Source organism: Natator depressus, chromosome 10, assembly GCF_965152275.1.
Source record: "Natator depressus isolate rNatDep1 chromosome 10, rNatDep2.hap1, whole genome shotgun sequence".
Taxonomy (NCBI): domain Eukaryota; kingdom Metazoa; phylum Chordata; order Testudines; family Cheloniidae; genus Natator; species Natator depressus.
In genome coordinates, this window is record NC_134243.1 from 81,898,395 (window position 1) to 81,918,453 (window position 20,059).

The window sequence follows — 20,059 nt, forward strand, 5'->3', positions numbered from 1 at the left end:
CAGTGCTGAGCGTTCATTTGTACTGTAGTTTAGTGGTTGGTGGATAAAACAATCATCCAGATTTGAGCAGGTCTGAAATTCCATCCAGCACAGGGCAAGAGTGGCACATAGACTCTGATCTTGCAACAAGCTCTACTGACACAGTCCCCTTCCTTCCAGCTGCCAAGCTCAATGCCGAACTGGGGCCATGTTGTACAATACATTACAAAACTGATCAGCATCTAAAATAGAGGCTGCAACAGCCGTACAATCACAGATAGAAACCATTTATTGGGATTGTTGCTCCTCTGCTTTTCCTGCAGTGAGAGCAAGAAAAAGATTAATTGGAGAACAGGCTTCTGTCATAGATACATACACATCTATAATCCCAGTTAAGAGAGCCTCTGACTTTATAGTTTGTGAGGTGCACAATCTAGCTGCTGTAATTTAAATACTGTTGTAGTAGTTGCTTTGGAGGACTACTAGGTGTTATTGTTTTATTTCCAGTGGGTATTTTACACCAGGGGGGAAATTTTATTTTGGAATGTCTCTGTGAGGGAAGGTGTCATGGAAATGGTTTAATATAATATTTTGAACTTATTGCATTTGAGAGTTTCCCCTCAAACAAATGATAGTGTTGACACATGCACAGGAGCAGAATAAAAAGTCTCTGGCACTCTGCTCTTAGAAATCATGCTACTTTCAAATATTAGTACCCTGTAAGATTTTCAGAGAGCAATTGATAAAGTGGTAAACTTAATTTCCATTACAAAATGATTAGTCAAGGTCAAACCAGTTAGGAGTTACAAAATAAACAGAAAATGGCTGGTTGGACAATGGGAGTTACGGGTTAAGTTTGATACAGGTTCTAGGCCCCTCCTAAACTCCTTGACTCCCAACTGCTTGCTCAAACGTGTGTGTCCCCAGACTCAGTGTCTAAGATTGAATCTGAGGTTAGGAGCCCATTGAAAACAGAAGTCACAGCATATAATGCTCCATCTAAAATGGACTAGCTAGCAAGCAATCTATCCAGAGATCCTCCTGATATGAGCAGACGACTAGTCTCAGTGTGGCATGGCCCCATGGACCAGGCATGGCCAACCTGTGGCTCCGGAGTTAATATGCATCTCCTTGTATAGGCACCGACTCCGGGGCTGGAGCTACAGATGCCAACTTTCCAATGTGCCGGGGGGGTGCTCACTGCTCAGTCCCTGGCTCTGCCACAGGCCCTGCCCCCACTCCACCCCTTCCGGCCCCTCCCCTGAGTCTGCCATGAGGACCTGCTGATGTATTACTGTGGCTCTTTGGCAATGTATATTGGTAAATTCTGGCTCCTTCTCAGGCTCAGGCTGGCCACCCCTGCCATAAGACTACGAATTTCAACTCACCTACTTTTCCTTGGTTGCACTGCACAGCCATCACGCCCAGAGACTACAAATCCCACCCTGCACTACTCCCTCTGGATACAAGAGCCTCTCGTCTTTGCCGCATGGCATTCTGGGAGTTGTAGTCTCAGTGGAATGCCCGCTTCCTGAGGCGAAGAGAGTGATTTCGGGGTCTCGTCGCCCTCTCGCGCCAGCTGGCCGGAAGTCGAGCCCTGCGCAAGATGGCCGCGCCCTTGTCGCGCCCGGCTGAAGCCGGAAGTTCGGTCTGGGGGAAGCTGGCTGGCGGCCCCCGGAGGATGGAGGGGGCGAAGGGGGAGCTGCGGGTGCTACTGGTGCCCCTCGCCCGGGAGGCCCGGAGCCCCCCGGGCGACACAGCCCAGGTCAAGCTCAACAGGGCGCAGGACGCTCTGGGAAGCCGGCTGGTCTCGGGGGGGCTCCACCTCAGGTCCCTGGCCTGCGGCAGGGCCGGCCGGGCCCGCGGCAGACCCATCCCGGGACCGTGGGCGGAGTAAGTGGCGGGTCCGCGGGCGGGGCGCGGCGGGGGTTCCCGTCGAGCCCGGGGGATGCGCTGTGCGGCGGGCGGGGCTGGCGCGCCGGGACCCGAGCCGCGCCTCAGGCGGGGTGGTGCTGCCTGGCGGCTGTCGGGCCTTTAGCCCTGTCACGGGTTGTCGGGCGGCGCCCTGGCGTGCCCGTGTGTCTCCACGCGCTGGGGATTGTTTTGCTCCTCGCCACAGGGGTGCACATAAGCTTCTTCTCCGGGGCCGTCTTCAAGCCCTAACAGCCCTGAATGGGGGAGACTGCAAAGGTCTTGCTGTGACCCGTTAAGCCCCTCTAATTGTCCTCTGAATGCAGAGGCGTTAGCCGGCCACTCTCCCGGGGGTAAAAACAAGGAAGAGTCCGGTGGCACCTTAAAGACGAACAGATTTATTTGGGCATGAGCTTTCATGAGTAAAAAATCCACTTCTTCAGATGCATGCAGCCATTTGAAGAAGAGGGTTTTTTACCCACGAAAGCTTATGCCCAAATAAATCTGTTTGTCTTTAAGGTCCCACCGGACTCCTCATCGTTTTTGTAGATACAGACTAACACGGCTACCCCCTGATACTTTTCTCCCTGGAGTGGCTTTTCCAATGTGTGCTAACTCAGGGGTCGACAACCTTTCAGAAGTGGTGTGTCGAGTCTTCATTTGTTCACTCTAATTTAAGGTTTCGCGTGCCAGTAATACATTTTAACATTTTTAGAAGGTCTATTTCTATAAGTCTTTAATATTATAACTAAACTATTGTTGTATGTAAAGTAAATAAGGTTTTTAAAATGTTTAAGAAGCTTTATTTAAAATTAAATTAAAATGCAGAGCCCCCCGGACCAGTGGCTAGGACCCGGGCAGTGTGAGTGCCACTGAAAATCAGCTAGCGTGCCATCTTCAGCATGCGGGCCATAGGTTGCCTACCCCTGTGCTAACTACTTATTGCTAAGCCATCTGTTCCACCTTGCATTTTGCTGTGACCCTGGGAGAACTTTTCCCAGACCTGAAGAAGAGCTCTGTCACTGTGTAGCAGCTGGAAAGCTTGTCTCTCTGTCACCAATATAAGTTGGTCCAATACAAGGTATTATTTCACCCACCTTATCTTTCTGAAGCGTGGCAATCTTCTCTGTCTTGGAACACAGACAAACTGTTACAGCCTCCCTGAAAATTGAAGCATCACTGACAGCTTAAAAATCTCATTATGTTCTCATTATGTTTTGAAAGTGTTGTGCCTATTGTTGTTACAAGTAACACTTATGATCACTATAACTAAAACAGATAAAAGAGCAAGAAAATATTTTTCCTTTTTAGTGTTTAGTTTGGACATTTGATAGCATTTTTTGTGTATATATTTCACTGTTTTCTTTTCAATGTCCTAGTTTTGTGTGTGTGTGTGTGTGTGTGAATAAAACACCACACTGGATATTTTTTAACTGCTTTGTTATGTTTTCTGAACTGTGGAGTTGACTGAAGTTGGAAGAGAATAATGTGAATAAATGTAACATATTAAATATTGTTATTAAATATAGCTTCATGTGGGAGGATGCAGAAAATAATGATCCACAAGGAAACAAGTCAAAGCTCCTGGCTCTTAGTAAAAACAATGAACTGTTTGTCTATGAGCTCAATAGAGATGATGGAAAATCTGACACAGCTCCCTTGTACAGCTGGAATGAAGAGAGACTTAAAAAACTTCTGGAAGTTAAAAATATTAGTGAGTATATTAAATGTATATTCCATATTTTTAATCTTTTGGTGATTATGGGCCCAATCCTGCAACAACTATTAACATGAGGAGGGGCTGCAGGATTGGGCCCTAGGAAGGTGTAAAATATTTTCATGCTGTCATTTTTAATGTTGTGGGTTTGGAACTCCCTGTGTTGATGAGGCATGTGCTTGCTCATCAATAATGCTAATGGGTTTGTTGCATGGCAATGATATAAATATTACAGACGGACATGCACTTCACCTGATCAAATGAAAATAAAAAAGTTCTATAGTTGAGAATATTCTCGCTGGTCCTGCAGAGACTTAAGCATATTACTTAACTTTACACAGTGACTAGCCTATTGAAGTCACTGTATAAAGTTAAGCAGATATGTAAATCTTTGCAGGATCAGGGCCTTGATACATTAAATAACTTTAAGATCCCTCTCCCTAAAGTCTCCTTGCTAAAATATTTTATTTTCAAAATTAGTATTTTTAGTGTCTAAGAAAATGGTGTTTTGTGTTCCCCCTATTGGCTTTGTGTAGTAGAAGTTGGTTAAATAAATTAGTGCTATTCTTGGAACTGTTCTGACCACAGTGATCTTGGCACACTACATTGGTCAAAAGGCTAAGACAATGAATTTAAGCTATAATCTTAAAGTGTCTCTCCAATCAAAACTACCAATTTGGATATGTAAAAAACTTGATTCTTTAAAAATAATTTTACAGGTCTTTCTTCAATATCATCTGTGAGGATTCTGTCATTTAAAAAGAGCACATCTTTGCTGCTGTTGAATAATTTTATTCTTGTGCACCTTGATTTTCCTGGAGAAGATACAGAATTACAGGCACTTGACTGCTTTATCCTTGATATGTCTCCACAAGCTTTGGAAAGAATAACAGATGTGAACTTTTGTAGAGGGGTTCTATTTTTGTTAGATAACTCTGGTTGGATATGTATCCTTTGCAATGGGAGGGAGACTGTTTCCCAATATAATTGATCAAAAAAAGTAAAGTCATACTATGAAGAAAAAGAATGTAGATAACAGGAAAAAAATATTTCTTGATACCCTTTCAGGACTCAACACAGGTTTCGTGAAGGAAATTCAAGCCTTGCTATTTTGAAGTTATTTCATCCATCTAGTCCATGTGATAGCATAGTTCAATGTGAAAAGCTGAAGTACAGGTACCAACATGGTCTCACCAGGCCAGTGGAGCTTCATTATTACACTGTAGATGCTAACTTTTTGGTCTCTTGTGGGCAGGATGATGGCCATTTGCTTCACAAACTGTTCAGCTATCTCTATTCCCAGCTAATTTTTCTTACATTGTGTAATAATCCCATTATTTTGTTCTTCCAACTGCGTCTGGCAATAAGCAATTGCCAAAAAAAGTGAAGGCACGTTTAGAGAGGTCCAGGGTTTTTTAATAGTATTTAGATATTAGTTGATTTTTAATTACATTCCTAATGGTTTTACAGACTTGTACTAGTAACTTCAAAATATTTGTGTAAAGTAATTTATAGGTTGTACTTAATATTTGTGTAAAGTAATTTATAGGTTGTACTTTCCAAGACAACTAGATAAGGTCGTTCAAATTTGATCAAATTCTGTAGCTTGTTGTCTTGCTAAATAGCAGTGGTACAGTTTCTCATATGAGACTGGAGTCCATTGCATCATTTTTGGTGGCTGACTTCTTGTTAATGCCCCTACTCCATGTTCTTATCCAGAACTCTAAAATAGGCTTGTGAACATTTTTCAAGCAGTCTCTCACCAATAGGCCAATATTCATTAAGTTAATTACTATTCAGAGAGATTGTTTTACTTCATCTTCAGTCCACTCAGTCTAAAACTGTTATTCCAGCAACCTTGCAATTTGTACTGCCAAAATTTAAAAAGACCTCTTCTGCTCTAGTCATTGTTAATTAAAACTGTACTTTGCGAAGTTTTCTTTTATAATCAAAAACACATATTGTCCAAGAGTGAAGTTCGGGGCAGCAGGGAGAGTGGATATAGAAATGGTGTTCAATATGTGCTCTAGTGGCAGAGAGTTTCTAATTAAATTGGACTGTCACCTTTTTATGAAGCAGGGCACATGTCATACTTTGCATTTGTACAGCACCTAGCGCAATGGAGCTCTAATCCTGAATGGGCCTTTGAGTGCTACTGTGAAACATAAAGTAATCATTATAAATACCTTGCTGTGCAAGAACTTGAAGACTATATACATATACACCTGCCTTGGGAAACAAAGTACAAGAAATTCACTGTCATAATTTGTTATGTATTTTTTGTTTGTTGGAGAGTTTTGAAACGTGTCACTTTCTTTGACTTTGGCATAAAGACATATTTGATACAATAGATGGTGTGCATCTAGCAGATGTTGATGTTGCACTCTTCCAAGCAAACGTGCAGGATGAGAACAAGAATACAACCATCATATCTCCCCTCACTTCGGTAAAGGTGTCGCACGATCTCAATGTCGCTGTGATCGTTAATTCCTCTAATTGTGCCATTTCTATTGATCTAAATTTGTATTTCAGGTATGTTTGCTGCACAGTTTTAACATACATTTTTATGAGGCTAGCTAGTTTTAAATTATTGCCAATCTTGCGCCTGTTGAGGTCAGAAGCCAAATTCCCATTAGCGTCCATTTGGGTAGGACTGGGCCCGAGATATAGTAAAAGCATATTAAAAAATCATGTTTCTTCAGAGTTTGCAAATCAGTGTGCTTCAACATATGTTCTTCCACTCGAGCAAGCAGAAAAATAGTCTTCGTGTACTATTGCTGTAGGAGGCGAGGAATATATTGTGATTTTTCAGATAGCACTGGGTAGTAGCAGCTCCTTGAATTATCTACAGGTATTCTGTTGGAACTGCTTAGCAATTTAAATTTACCACCTCTATTTGATAACTGCTGACTGGAGATTTGACCCTGCAAGAATTGCTCCCCTGAAAGAGGGTTGCAGAATCATATTCTGGGTTTATATTATGTGAATGCATTTGTATGGAATGCTGTTGAGTTTAGAGAGAGGACCACTTCTCTGCAATATTATCTTCCAGTTTTTCATCAGAATAATTTTGTGAATTTATAGAATAAATATGAAAATTTGCATTTTAAAAATAGTCATTAAAAGTTTTGGAGGAGGTGTAACTTGAATTATTTTTAATATCTTTATTTGCAGAGAATTCCCTGGGCATTTATTTTGTAAGAAAATTTTTCAGAATCTTCCTGTGACACGACTGGAAGGAATTGATGAGGATGACCTTGCCAGCTCTGATTACAGCATGAAACTTACGAGGTTTTCTTTCCGGACAAACAGGTATGTAAATGTAAATACCTTCTAACACGAGCTGTTACAGTTCCTGCTACATCATAATCTAGGTCAGAGATTCTCAAACTGGGGGGAAGACCTCCCTGGGGAGGCATGGAATGTATTCTGCGGGGGCGTGAGAAGCTTTAGGAAAAAACTGCACACATTTTATCCACAACAATGAATAACTAGCAGAGCTGATTCCTCCAGACATATCAGGTCCTTCCTCAGATAGCACTGCATTTTGACGGATTTCTGTTAAGATTCCATAGCATTATACAAAGTTGTTGTCATCTGTACGTTAATCCATTTGCTACACCACGGTGTGTATGTTTAATTGTAAGCATTGACCTCAGTCGGAGTTTTGTGTTTGCTCTTATTACAGTTGATCATTGGCTCTGTATGAATCAATATCTTACTGTTTTTAATATTTAGTGAGAGTTTTTTTTTATCAGTATATGTACATGGCGGGAAGGGCGTAAACTACAGACACGAAGAAGGGGGTGCGATCAAATAAGTTTGAGAGTCACTGATCTAGGTGATTCACATATTACTAGACTACTTAATTTTAATTACAAATTTTGCAAGTTCTAAAATCAGCTGTGCACAAATTTGTTAGCTCATCTTAGTTTAAAAATGGTGTGGTCCTTAGGCCACTGCTAGGAAATTAATTAGATGGTCTCCGTCCATTTTCCATAGGCCACTAACCAACCTTGAGACAATAGTGTCCTTGTCATACTACTATGACTTAGATTTGAACCAGTACTGACAGACATGGTGTCCTATTACAAGTCCCACCAGAACTTCTTTATGCTTGACACAGATAAATACATATCCTTGTCCATAAGAATGGCCATACTGTGTCAGATCAGTATCCTGTCTTCCAACAGTGACCAGTGCCAGATGTTTCAGAGGGAGTGAACAGAACAGGGCAATTATTGAGTGATCTATTCCCTTTGGTCCAGTCCCAGTTTATGGCAGTCAGAGACTTAGGAACACCTGGAGCATAGAGTGGCATCCCTGATCTTGGCTAATAGCCGTTGATGGACCTATTCTGCAGGAACTTATCTAATTCTTTTTTGAACCCAGTTATACTTTTGACCTTCACCACATACCATGGCAAAGAGTTCCACAGATTGACTGTGCATTGTGTGAAGAAGTACTTTCTTTTGTTTTGTTTTAAACCTGCTGCCTATTAATTTTATCAAGTGATCCCTAGTTCTTACGTTATGTGAAGGGGTAAATAACACTTCCCTATTCACATTCTCCATGCCAGTCATGATTTTATAGACCTCTGTCATATCTCCCGGTAGTCGTCTCTTTTCTATGCTGAACAGTCCCAGTCTTTTTAATCTCTCCTCAGATGGAAGCTGTTCCATCCCCCTCATCATTGTTGTTGCCCATCTCTGCACCTTTTCCAATTGTAATATATCTTTTTTGAGATGGGCAACCAAAACTGCATGCAGTATTCAAGGTGTGGGCGTACCATGGCATTATATAATGGCATTTTGATATTTTGTCTTATCTATCCTTTTCCTAATGCTTCCTAACGTTCTGTTAGCTTTTTTTGACTGCCACTGTACACTGAGCAGATGTTTTCAGAGAACTATTCATGATGACGCCAAGATCTTTATTGACTGGTAATAGCTAATTTAGATCCCATCATTTTACATGATGATGTTTTCCAATGTGCATTACTTGCATTTATCAACGTTGAATTTCATCTGTCATTTTGTCACTCAGTTTAGTGAGAGCCCTTTGTAATTCCTCACTGTCAACTTTGGACTTAGCTATCTTGAGTAATTTTGTATCATCTGCAAATTTTGCCTCTTCACTGTTCACCCCCTTTTCCAGATCATTTATGAATATTCTGAACAGCACAGGTCTCAGTACAAATTTTTGGAAGACCCTGCTATTTACCTCTCTCCATTATGAGAACTGACCATTTATTCCTACCCTTTGTTTCCTATCTTTTAGCCAGTTACTGATCCATGATAGGACCTTCCCTCTTATCCCACGACAGATTACTTTGCTTAAGAGCCTTTGGTTAGAAACCTTGTCAAAGGCTTTCTGAAAGTCCAAGTATACTACAGTATATCGACTAGATCACCGTTGTCCACATGCTTGTTGACTTCTTCAGTAAATTAGAATAAAAATAGTCTGAATATGTTTTGTTCACATGTAGTATTTTAATTTTAGTGTTTTAACTATGATGTATGGATAGTCTTAGAGATAAACAAAATACCATTAATATTAACTTCTTAAATCTAAAGCTGTAACAACTTTATGTAGTCAAAATAGTTCTCTTGATTTGATGAATGTCTTATTTACCAAAAAATCTCACAAAGTCCTTGAGAAATTCTATGAGAAAATTAAAAACAAAGATCAATACTGAACTTAGTGAAATTTATGAGCTAATGTGGCTGTAAACATACAACTCAGTTGCACCAAGTAAATCATCAGTATTAAAATAGTTTTAGTTTACTTTGCCAGTATTTTGAGGGTGGAGTGTAGGATTTTAGATGTTGTCCATAAATCTTAGTTTATGTTATGGTTTTTGGTCAAAGTAACCTTTTAAAATTGAAGCCTGTAAATGACTGTCATTATCATGATTTTGGTTGTACGTTTTTCTCTCTTTCTCGAGGTCATGGAAAGCACACTTGTCCTCATTATGTAACACGTCAAAGAGACCTGACTCTCCAAATTTGGTGTCTAACATTTGCTTACGTTGGTACCAGTACCTTCCCCATCTTGAACATTATGATTATAAAATCTGTGAGACGTCTGAGAAGATCTTGTCCTCCATTCCACAAGACATTGTCTATATCCTTTCCGAATCAACAAAGAAAGATTATGCAAATATCAATGACATAGGAAGACAATGGAAAAAAATCCATCCAGGAGGACTAGAAGAAATGATGAAACTTGAGTGTAAATCTGTGACAGGATTTAGTGCACTGTTTGCATTATCAGCTGGTGACAAAGGATTGACTGTTGCTCTGTGGGACTTAGAGACGCAAGATGTGACATATTATCACATTGGCAAAAACTGTATTTATGTGGATTGCAGTGGAGAGGAGCAGTTGTGTCTCATTCAGACAGGTGAGGTTTTTGGTTTTAACTAATATGGTGAAGACTTCTGTTGAAAACATTTTGGTCTGTACTAACAATATGCTTCCCCCGTCTACCTAATATGATTCTCCCCAATTCATAATGCTTTTCTGCTGAGGGTGAGTGTCATGTAGGGCCCTACAATAGCTTTGTGGCCCTGTTTTAACAGAAATTCAGTATGTGTAAATTAAACAAATTGGTGTGTAGTTTGTAATTTTTTGATATACTGATTTAGTATGAATTCACCAATCATAGTGAATAATTACATTGTATAGAAAAACCTATAACCATCCAATTTTATTTTCAGGTTTAGATAGGAAGTACAGTTATATTTGCTAAATCTATGTTTTATTTTAAACCCTGCCATTTAGAACATTAAGTTTCAAAGACAGTGATTCATCATACGTCTTGTTGTAAGTCAGAGCTTCATGAAAAGTTTAATGCCAAATCCTGCTTTGAGTTATAAATTTGCACCTCATATAAACTCCACTGGGAGTTGTGTGTGTTATATTTGAAGGCAGAGTTTGGCCCATAAAGCGAGAGCCCTTCCTCCTGGCTAGGGTTGCCAACTCTGACTGAAGCTATTCCGGGAGATTTTTTTTCCCCAATGTGAGGCGATGTCATTTTCTTAAAATATCCTATTAAAATCTCCTGGATTGCTTTCGATGGCCTCTGGGAGATCGATGCCGATTTTGGGAGACTCCAGGCCAATCCTGGAGCCTTGGCAACTCTACTGATGACCTGTGACCCTGAATCTGAATCAGATTGGGATCTCTTTGTTTAGTGCATTTTTCTTTTCTTTTTTGTCTGCTTTGTTTCCCATGTATTTTCCCTTAGTTTCTCCTTATGTCACCCCCAGCGTGGATGGTTTTACGTTTGCGGTGACGGGAACAAGTGGCAGTCTCTCTCTCTTGATCTAGGAAAGGGCTTTTTGTGGTTGCTGCACAGGCAGGTAGTTCATGCTTTCCTCATAGGGTCACACACGCAAGCTCCATGGAGTGCCTAGTTAGTTTCCTTACCTCCATGTTCAGAGGAGCAGCCGTGCTGGTCTGTAGCCGCAAAAAGAACAGGAGGACTTGTGGCACCTTAGAGACGAACACATTTATTAGAGCATAAGCTTTCGTGGGCTACAGCCTACAGTGCATCGGATGCATAGAATGGAACATATAGTAAGACAATATACATACACATACAGAGTAGGTAAAAGTTGCCATACAAACTGTAAGAGGCTAATTAACTAAGATGAGCTATTATCACAGGAGAAAAAAACTTTTGTAGTGATAATCAAGCTGGCCCATTTAGACAGTTGACAAGAAGGTGTGAAGTTACTTAACACAGGGAAATAGATTCAATATGTGTAATGACCCAGCCACTCCCAGTCTCTATTCAAACCCAGGTTCATGGGATCTAGTTTGCATATTAATTCAAGCTCAGCAGTTTCTCGTTGGAGTCTGTTTTTGAAGCTTTTCTGTTGCAAAATTGCCACTCTTAAATCTTTTACTGAGTGGCCAGAGAGGTTGAAGTGTTCTCCTACCGTTTTTTGAATGTTATGATTCCTGATGTCAGATTTGTGTCCATTTATTCTTTTGCGTAGAGACTGTCCGGTTTGGCCAATGTACGTGGCAGAGGGGCATTGCTGGCACATGATGGCATAGATTACGTTGGTAGATGTGCAGGTGAACGAGCCCCTGATGGCGTGGCTAATGTGATTAGGTCCTATGATGGTGTCACTTGAATAAATATGTGGACAGAGTTGGCATTGGGCTTTGTTGCAAGGATAGGTTCCTGGGTTAGTGTTTTTGGTGTGTGGTTGCTGGAGAGTATTTGCTTCAGGTTGGGGGGCTGTCTGTAAGCAAGGACAGGTCTGTCTCCCAAGATGGATCATTTTTCAGGATAGGTTGTAAATCTTTGATGATGCGCTGGAGAGGTTTTTGCCTCCATGGATCTTCATTATGAAACCTGAATCTGTATACCGGCTGATATTCTTAGTATGGTGTACACCATATTGACTAGTTTGCTAAATGCATTCTTTTTATCTGCTGGAGAATCTTATGTTTTGAATACCTGAATTTGACCTTAAACCAGTGATTGTGTTTTTCTTGTGAATCCCTGAACCTCTCTGACTTAGTATCAGGAGAGAGAAGGTAGGTGAGGTATTATCTTTTACTGGACCAACTTCTGTTGTTGGAAGGGACAAGGAGGAAGAAGAGCTCTGTGTAGCTCGAAAGCTTGTACCTTCCACCAACAGGAGTTGCTCCAATAAAAGATATTACCTCGCCTACCTTGTCTCTGTCATATCCTGGGACCAACACTGCTACAACAACACTGCACACATAAATATTGGGTAGGAAAAAACAGATTCTATGGATATTTACATAGGTAAATCACTCTGCTCCAAGATACCTTCCAAACAGTGGTCTTCTGCTGTGTCACTTCATTCTCTGACTCAAACTACATTCTTGTGTTTTCTTCAGCTTCTCTTGGACACCAACTTCCACCTTTTCATGTTCTCTGTATGTATACATATCTTCTCACTATATGTTCCATTCTATGCATCTGATGAAGTGGGCTGTAGCTCACGAAAGCTTATGCTCAAATAAATTTGTTAGTCTCTAAGGTGCCACAAGTACTCCTTTTCTTTTTGCGGATACAGACTAACACGGCTGCTACTCTGAAACCTGTCAATGTATTGACTGTCATTTTCGTTCTTTTATTTAGAGCATGGACTCTCCTTGATTCTGTTTGGTTTAACTCAAGAGGAATTCTTGAATAGACTGATAATCCATGGAAGTGCTGGCATTGTAGATTCTCTTTGTCATCTCAATGGGTGGGGAAGATGTTCGATTCCCATACATGCATTAGAGGTAAAATAAAATGTAGTTTATCTATTATAGATCAGGAGAATATGTCCTTAAAGTAGTGTGTGTAACTTATTTTAGTCTCTCATCATTAATAATGATTTTACCAGTCCAAAAAACAAACAAACAAAACCCCCACAACAAGTTGAGTTAAGGTTAAGAGTGTATCAGTAACTTAAGGATAAAAAAAAAAAAAAGTGCAAGAATATTGTAGTTATTAAAAAAACAAGCATTAGAAATCCAAGAAAATAAGGAAATGTAAAGTAAAAGTTAACATACTGTAGAGAGAGTGATTTTTTTTTTTTTCCTGATCAAGAGCCCTGGACGAGTGCATGGACAAATGTTGGTCCTGAAAGCATTTGTACTGATCTGCCAAATCAACATGTTTACAACTATCTCTGTCCTGTGATTTTAACAGTTGATATTTCACAAGTCACTAGAACTCGATTTTTGCTTTTACCATTTCAGCCTTGCAGATCCAGTATGAAAACTTACAAGCTTAGGCACAACATTATCGTTTACTTGCCTGGCAAAACAAACAAACTGCTTGTCTCTCTCGAATTTTTCAAGGGTGCAGTTCCATCTTTTAGATGAGGGCATTGGTTAAAAGTCGTGATGGCTGGTAAAATGTTGGACCTTTAAAACTGTCACCCTACACTATTTCCTTAAGTGTCTGACTATTCAGTCCAGGATCTTGGACAAGTTTTATTTATTTTTTAAACCCTGATGAGATGTATAATATTCGTTGCTGAATTGGCACTGTGTCTAAATTGCTTTGGTTTTTTTCTGTCCCATATGCTTCCACTTTATTATCATTGAACTTAAAGAAAAAATATTATCAGTAATTCACTAATGCACCTTTTTAGAATATTCGTGACAGTATGGTTGCATCTTTCTTTAGGCCGGTTTGGAGAACCGTCAGCTAGACACAGTAGACTTCTTTTTAAAGAGCAAAGAGAATCTTTTCAATCTTACTTCAGCCTGTTCCTTACCAGAGCAGTCTACCAATATCACACCCCAATTTTACTTGAGAAGTAAGTCAAATATTTTAAGCAACATTAACATTTCAATTTAATTGCTTTTTTATTTGTAAGTAGTTAATTTTTTGTTAGGTCAAATTGCCGCTTCATTTATCGACACTCAGGTGTATGTTTGGATGGCAATACTCTGTCTAGGCTTATCCCCTCCAAGTGAATGAGAGAAAATTTGCACAAGACTTTCAATATTTAAGCTGTTTGGCTGTGTTCCAATATTGTGCTACACTAAACATTTTTAATGTGAAGAGAAAGTGGTGTATTTGCAAAGTGTGACTTGGTTAATTACACAGTGTAAAAGATTTAGGTGACTTACCTTTATGGCCTATTTGTTTAATTCTTGTTATGTAATGTGATCCATCATCTTTTATTGTGTGTGTGGTTTTAATTTCCTATATGATTATAGGTGTAGAAGAACTGAAGCCAGCTTTAGATTTACTTTGCTCAGCAATCAGAGAAAACGATTTGGAAGCTCAGAGTAAACACTTCTCTGAGCAGCTGCTAAACCTTACCTTGGCTTTTCTTAACAAACAAATCAGAGAGATTTTTATCCACACAAAAGGTAAGATTACTAACATGGATAACATTTAGTAGCTCATATCTGGTCCTGTTTCCATGAGTAAGAACTAAATAGCACATCTTTATTTTTAAGATTCCCAAACTCTGTACACAGGTTCTAAGTTTTTCAAAACTATTCTCTTAGGATTCTCGCTCTCACAAATGAATTTGGGCTGGAGATTACGTTGAATCAGAGATCATATTTACAGGGAACGGGGAGATGAAAAGTTAGGCTGAATAAAATGCACGTCAGCTGAAATAACTAAGAAAAATAACCGACCAAGCTCGAGTATCAGGGAGGCCAGTAGGGGTCTGATCATGCAGCCTTAACTCATGTGTAACCCCCATTGAACTTAGTGGGAGATTTGCATGTATAAGGATGCAGGATCAGACCCTAAAAGGGCCAATGTGTAACATAAGAGTTGATATCTCTGTAAACTCCTAATTCTGAATTTCAAAAAGTAGCAAAGTATTATTTCCCCTGCCCCTTTCTTCTTCTATGGAAGACTTTTCCCTTTCTCTGCTCCCCAGGTTACAATCCCACTTCCAAAGCCTTGTGTCATGATCTTTCTGGCCAAAGAGAACAAGATAGGACTCTTTAAAACCTGTAAATGCTACTCCCATATCAACCAGAAGGATTGTTGTAGACCAACACAGTGGTTCTCAACCAGGGGTCTAAGGCAGAGATAGGAAAACTACAGCCCGGGAGACCGTCCTGCCCCTGAGCTCCTGGCCCGGGAGGCTGTCCCTCCTCCCCTGCAGCCACGCGGCGCAATCTCTGGGCGGCAGGGCTGCAGAGCCCAGCTTGACCTGGTGCTCTGTGCTGCTCAGCGCAGCTGCCTGTCCTGGTGCAGCTGTGGTGCCAGCCACCGGTGCTCCAGGCAGCGTGGTAAGGGGGCAGGGAGCAGGGGGGAGTTGGATAGAGGGCAGGGGATGGTCAGGGGCATGGATAGAGGTTGGGGCGGTCAGAGGGTGGGGAATGGGGGTTGAATGGGGGCAGGAGTCCCGGGGGGGGCAGTCAGGAAGGAGAGGAGAGGTTGGATGGGGCGGCAGGGAGCTGTCAGGGGACAGGGAGCAGGGGGGGTGGATGGGGCAGGAGTCCGGGGGGGGGCAGTCAGGAAGGAGCGGGGGTTGAATGGGGTGGGGGGCAATTAGGGGCGAGGGGTCCAGGGTCGGTCAGGGAGAAGGGGTGGTTGGATGGGGCAGGGGTCCCGGGAGGGCAGTCAGGAAGGGGGGGGTTGGATGGGGCGGTGGGGGGCAGTTAGGGGTGGGGGGTCCGAGCGCGGTCAGGGGACCGAGAAGCAGGGGGGTCAGATGGGGGCAGGGGCTGGGCCATGCCTGGCTGTTCGGGGAGGCACAGCCTCCCCTAACCGGCCCTCCATACAATTTCAGAAACCCGATGCGGTCCTCAGGCCAAAAAGTTTGCCTGCCCCGGTCTAAGGCCTCCTGCGGGGCCGCAATCAGGTTTCAGGGGGTTTGCCAAAACCTACAGGAGTTTTGCAGGGCCAGCATTAGAGTTGCTGGGGCCCAGGGAAGAAAGCCGAAGCTTAAGCCCCACCATGTGGGGATGTGTCTGAAGCCAAAACTCAAGCAATGTAGCTTCGCAGGGCCCCCTGTTGTGTGTACCACCAGGCAATTGCCCTGCTTGCTACCCCTTAACACCGGCCTGGGTTTTAATCTAGTGGATATACAGAAAACCAGTTGTTGTGGCACAGCTGGGCCATGGAGTCTTTATAGCATGTTGGTGGAGCTTCAAAGAGAGGTTAAGAACCCTGGACCAACACATTGGCTCACTCTCCCTTCTCCTGAGGCTGAGCTCCTGTCTCAGGAGTGCTCAGTAGTCCATGCCAACCAGGGGGAAAAGAGATCATAACCTAGAAACTGAACTCTGATCTCATGCAGTAGTGCACATAGCCACTGGGAGGCCATGACAATCATTTTAACATGTTATGCACTATAAGTAAGGCAGTGAGTCTTTCACGGAAATCACCGTGACTTCTGCAGCGGCCGGTGTGGCTGACCCTAGGGCTGTGGGAGCTGCTCGGGCGGCCCTGGGGCCAGTCGCTCCGGCCGCTGCTCAGGCGGTCCCAGGCAGCTTGTCCCAGGCTCTGCTGTTCTAGAGCAATGGTCTAGGAGCAGCAGCGGGGCCCCAGGCCGCCTCCCCCCCAGGAACAGCAGAGTCCACCAGAGTGCCCCCCCCACCCCAGAGCAGCAGCAGCATCTGCTGGAGCTCCACGCCCCCCAGCACCTAAGATTTAGTTATGGGTATTTATAGTACAAGTCATGGACAGGTCAGGGGCCATGACTTTTTGTTTATTGCCTGTGACCTGTCGATGACTTTTACTAAAAATACCCGTGACTAAATCGTAGCCTTAACTTCAAGTAGCACTTGGAATATTATATTAAAATGTTCGTATATTTTAAAGGTAACTTGTATAAATAAGAGTTGGTTGAATATAAATTTAATGTCAAAAATTAGGGCTCTGATCCTGCAGTCAAATCAGTGCAGGTGGGCCTGTGTGGAGCACCACTGTTATCATGGGCTTGCCCACACAGATTGGGGTCTCTGTTTGTACCATTGTGCTTTGTGTTCATTGAGATCAGAGATAAATGCTGAACTTTATTGAGCTCTAAGGGTTAGTGCTGTAATGTTCATTTTATTTTTATTAAAGTGGCCCATTGTTGCCCCCCACAGAACTCGATGAGTGCTTGCAGAAGTGTGTGGATATTTTAACCACCTACATTATTGAACTTAGAACATTTATGATAAAGTTTCCTCGAAAGCAGACAAATCTCATAAATATAAGATGTGATTTTGATGAAGACATTCCCAGAACAGAACAAAGCCAAATGTGGGAAACACTTACTCCGGAGGTAAAAACAAATAATTAGTTTGGGGATATTAAATTCCCATGAAATGTATTAAAGGAAATGAACGGCATGGAGTTAGGTTCAAACTACTGAAAAAATAAGCAAAAATTAAATAAACTTGGTTTATATTTGCTATTCAAATAATTGCTCAAAACAAAAAGCACAAGGATTGTAAGCAGCGTAGCTTGCAATTTCTGTTGGAGAACAGATCTGTAGAAATTGGTTTTGTTTTTTTTTCCTTTTAGCAAGTTATTTTTGAGGCCATTTTAAACAACAGAATACCAGAGGCTCAGACGTTCTTCCGAGTAAATCAGAACCCTGCTCAGAGTCTTCAAGAGCTGATTCAAATAGGTTTTGAACTTGTTTATGACAGTCTTCTAAAGGGCAATGTCAAAGAGGCCTCAGAACTCATAAGGAATATGGTGAGTGATGTGTGATTAAAATACTGCTAAATCTGAAAGAATTTCCTTATGGCTAAGAAACAAACAAATGTACACTAGAAGTGGGTTTTTTGTTAGCGTCCCACAGCTGTTATGATTACACACAACTTATTTTGAATAGTAAATAGTCAAATGAACATGATTTGTAGGAAAAATTGTCCACTAACATTCCTTCAAAACTTTTATGTAATATGCTGTGAATGTGTTGTGACAGATATAATGGTTAGGAAAGAATATAAAGACAATTCTTTCAGTTGAATAATCAGAAGTTGTTAATGGCTTGTTAAATACAGTTAATCTAGCTGTCTACCTGCAGTGTTTAGATACAGTATGCTGCTACCAGGTTTGTATAGAAGAGAAATAAAATATTTTTCTTTACATTTTTTTTCCTTGCTCTTTCGGTGTCTGTTTTGTCTGAGTAAAAAAAACAAAACAAAAAAACCCTCTAGACCTTCAAGTCTAAAATACATTGAAAGAGAAGTGAAAGTTGCAGTATAATAACTTTTCAATCTGGGTGTCCTATCAAGAAGCTGGGTAGAACTCTCTTCACAGGAGAGGGAAAGGAAGCAGTTTATCCTAATTTTTTTCTTGACTCTTACTGGTTTCCAGTCTTAGAGCCCCTAAAAGACTTTCTAGAGAAGTGAAATGCATAAGAACTCTTTGGAGGGACAGACATTTAGCAAGCTAAAGCATTTCAGAAATGTGATTAGAGCGTGTTCTCATAGTGACTTTGTCCCAATGCAATTTTATCATCTTTACATTAACTAGGTATCTTCATTGTCTTTCTGCTGCACAGCTTCTCTTCTCATTCATGACTAACATTTAATGCCACTCCACCTGTGGAATTCAGAAGTGGTCCACAGATATTTTTTATATCAGATAAAATAAAAATTATACAAAATTCTAGATGAAGTAGTTTCAAAACAGAAAACTAAAACATTCTGTTTCAACCTTATCGAAAAGTTTTATTTAGATTTTTTTTCTCCCCAAGTAAAATTTTGTCAAAATAATATGTTCCTGCAGAAGTCGTTGATAGACAAATTGGCATTTTGCAACAGAATGTTTCCAACATTATTCCTTAAATTATAATGCTCTTGCTTTAAATGGGAGGATCTTCTATTTCTACCTATTATTCTACTATAATAATTATAACTCTGCTTATCCTTTCCACCCTACTTCTGCAATTCATTGCTTGCTACTTCTCATTAGTGATGAATGAGGATAGAAGTTGTGCAGCAGGATAAAAATTGTTACTGGATAATTTTCTTTGTTAGCAACTTTTCTCTTCATTCTACTTGTCACCCTTCCCTCCCTCGTATTCTGGTAAATGATTGGAATACAATTTGTAATCAATCAAAATTTTTCTCTAAAGGGAGATTTAGACATGTAATTGCTTTACGTTTAATAGATCAAGGTTTGTCATAATAATAATAATTGGTTGCTGGAGGGTTTCTCCACCTTTGGAAGAACTTTTCTCGTGGCCTGAGCTGAAGAGTAGGGTTTAGCCCTGATGACTCCAGCACCAATGGTGGCCTCCCTCCAAATTCCACAAATGGGAGGGGGGGGCGGGGTGAGGGGGCGTTACCCGTTAGTGATTAGTGAGAGAAACTGCTAACAGAATGTTATGGCATAAAACATTTCTTTACTTACTGCCTTATGCTTCGAGTTCAGTATACCCATACTTAGTATACATAGGGGTGTGTATTTTCTGGACTTGAACACTAACAGCTGGCTATAGATTTTATATCCAAAGGGATTAGAGAGATCAAACAGGCCCCAGGACATTTGCAATACTTCCGTTGACTATATGCAGACTAGGGGAATGGAAGTACTGAATTCTCTCTCCTGATCTGTGGAGGGAAATATTATGGTACACATATTGAAGATGCTGAGCTTATGAAAGAGAATAATATGTGTTCTGTCTTGAGTGACGAAAACTACTTCTACATATAGCATATGTATTACGCTGTGTTATCTGTAATGGAAATCTGATTTTTTTGTAGGGTTTTGATGTGAAAGAGCAGTTGCATAAGATATGTTTCTACACTATTGATAAAAACATACGCAACTTGTTGGTAAGTGGAGAAAAGACTTTTCTGACTTACATTATCAGTTGCACAGAACAGTTAACTTTTTGTACATCTGTATGTAGAATACACTCTCTTCGCTATCTCAAAACCCATCCTATACAAACTCTATTGTGCCCCCTGCAACCATGCACTGGTCTTAGATTTGTCGTTGCCCCCCCCCCCCTTTTTTTTTTTTTTTTGCCATCTG

General features: G+C 41.0%; 1 protein-coding gene across 3 annotated transcripts in view; it reads left to right on the forward strand.

Moving 5' to 3' along the window:
- Window positions 1-1,590: 1,590 nt before the first annotated feature.
- The window catches only part of SPG11 (SPG11 vesicle trafficking associated, spatacsin), a 63,934-nt gene continuing 45,465 nt past the window's right edge, over window positions 1,591-20,059 (forward strand). For all 3 annotated transcript variants that reach the window (XM_074966667.1, XM_074966668.1, XM_074966669.1), the window contains exons 1-12: window positions 1,591-1,872; window positions 3,420-3,604; window positions 4,327-4,554; window positions 5,941-6,139; window positions 6,782-6,919; window positions 9,555-10,012; window positions 12,740-12,885; window positions 13,781-13,913; window positions 14,320-14,475; window positions 17,167-17,345; window positions 17,588-17,764; window positions 19,786-19,857. In XM_074966667.1, coding sequence (XP_074822768.1) covers window positions 1,661-1,872; window positions 3,420-3,604; window positions 4,327-4,554; window positions 5,941-6,139; window positions 6,782-6,919; window positions 9,555-10,012; window positions 12,740-12,885; window positions 13,781-13,913; window positions 14,320-14,475; window positions 17,167-17,345; window positions 17,588-17,764; window positions 19,786-19,857 — 2,283 coding nt within the window. In that variant the 5' untranslated portion in view covers window positions 1,591-1,660. The remainder of the gene's footprint in view (window positions 1,873-3,419; window positions 3,605-4,326; window positions 4,555-5,940; window positions 6,140-6,781; window positions 6,920-9,554; window positions 10,013-12,739; window positions 12,886-13,780; window positions 13,914-14,319; window positions 14,476-17,166; window positions 17,346-17,587; window positions 17,765-19,785; window positions 19,858-20,059) is intronic.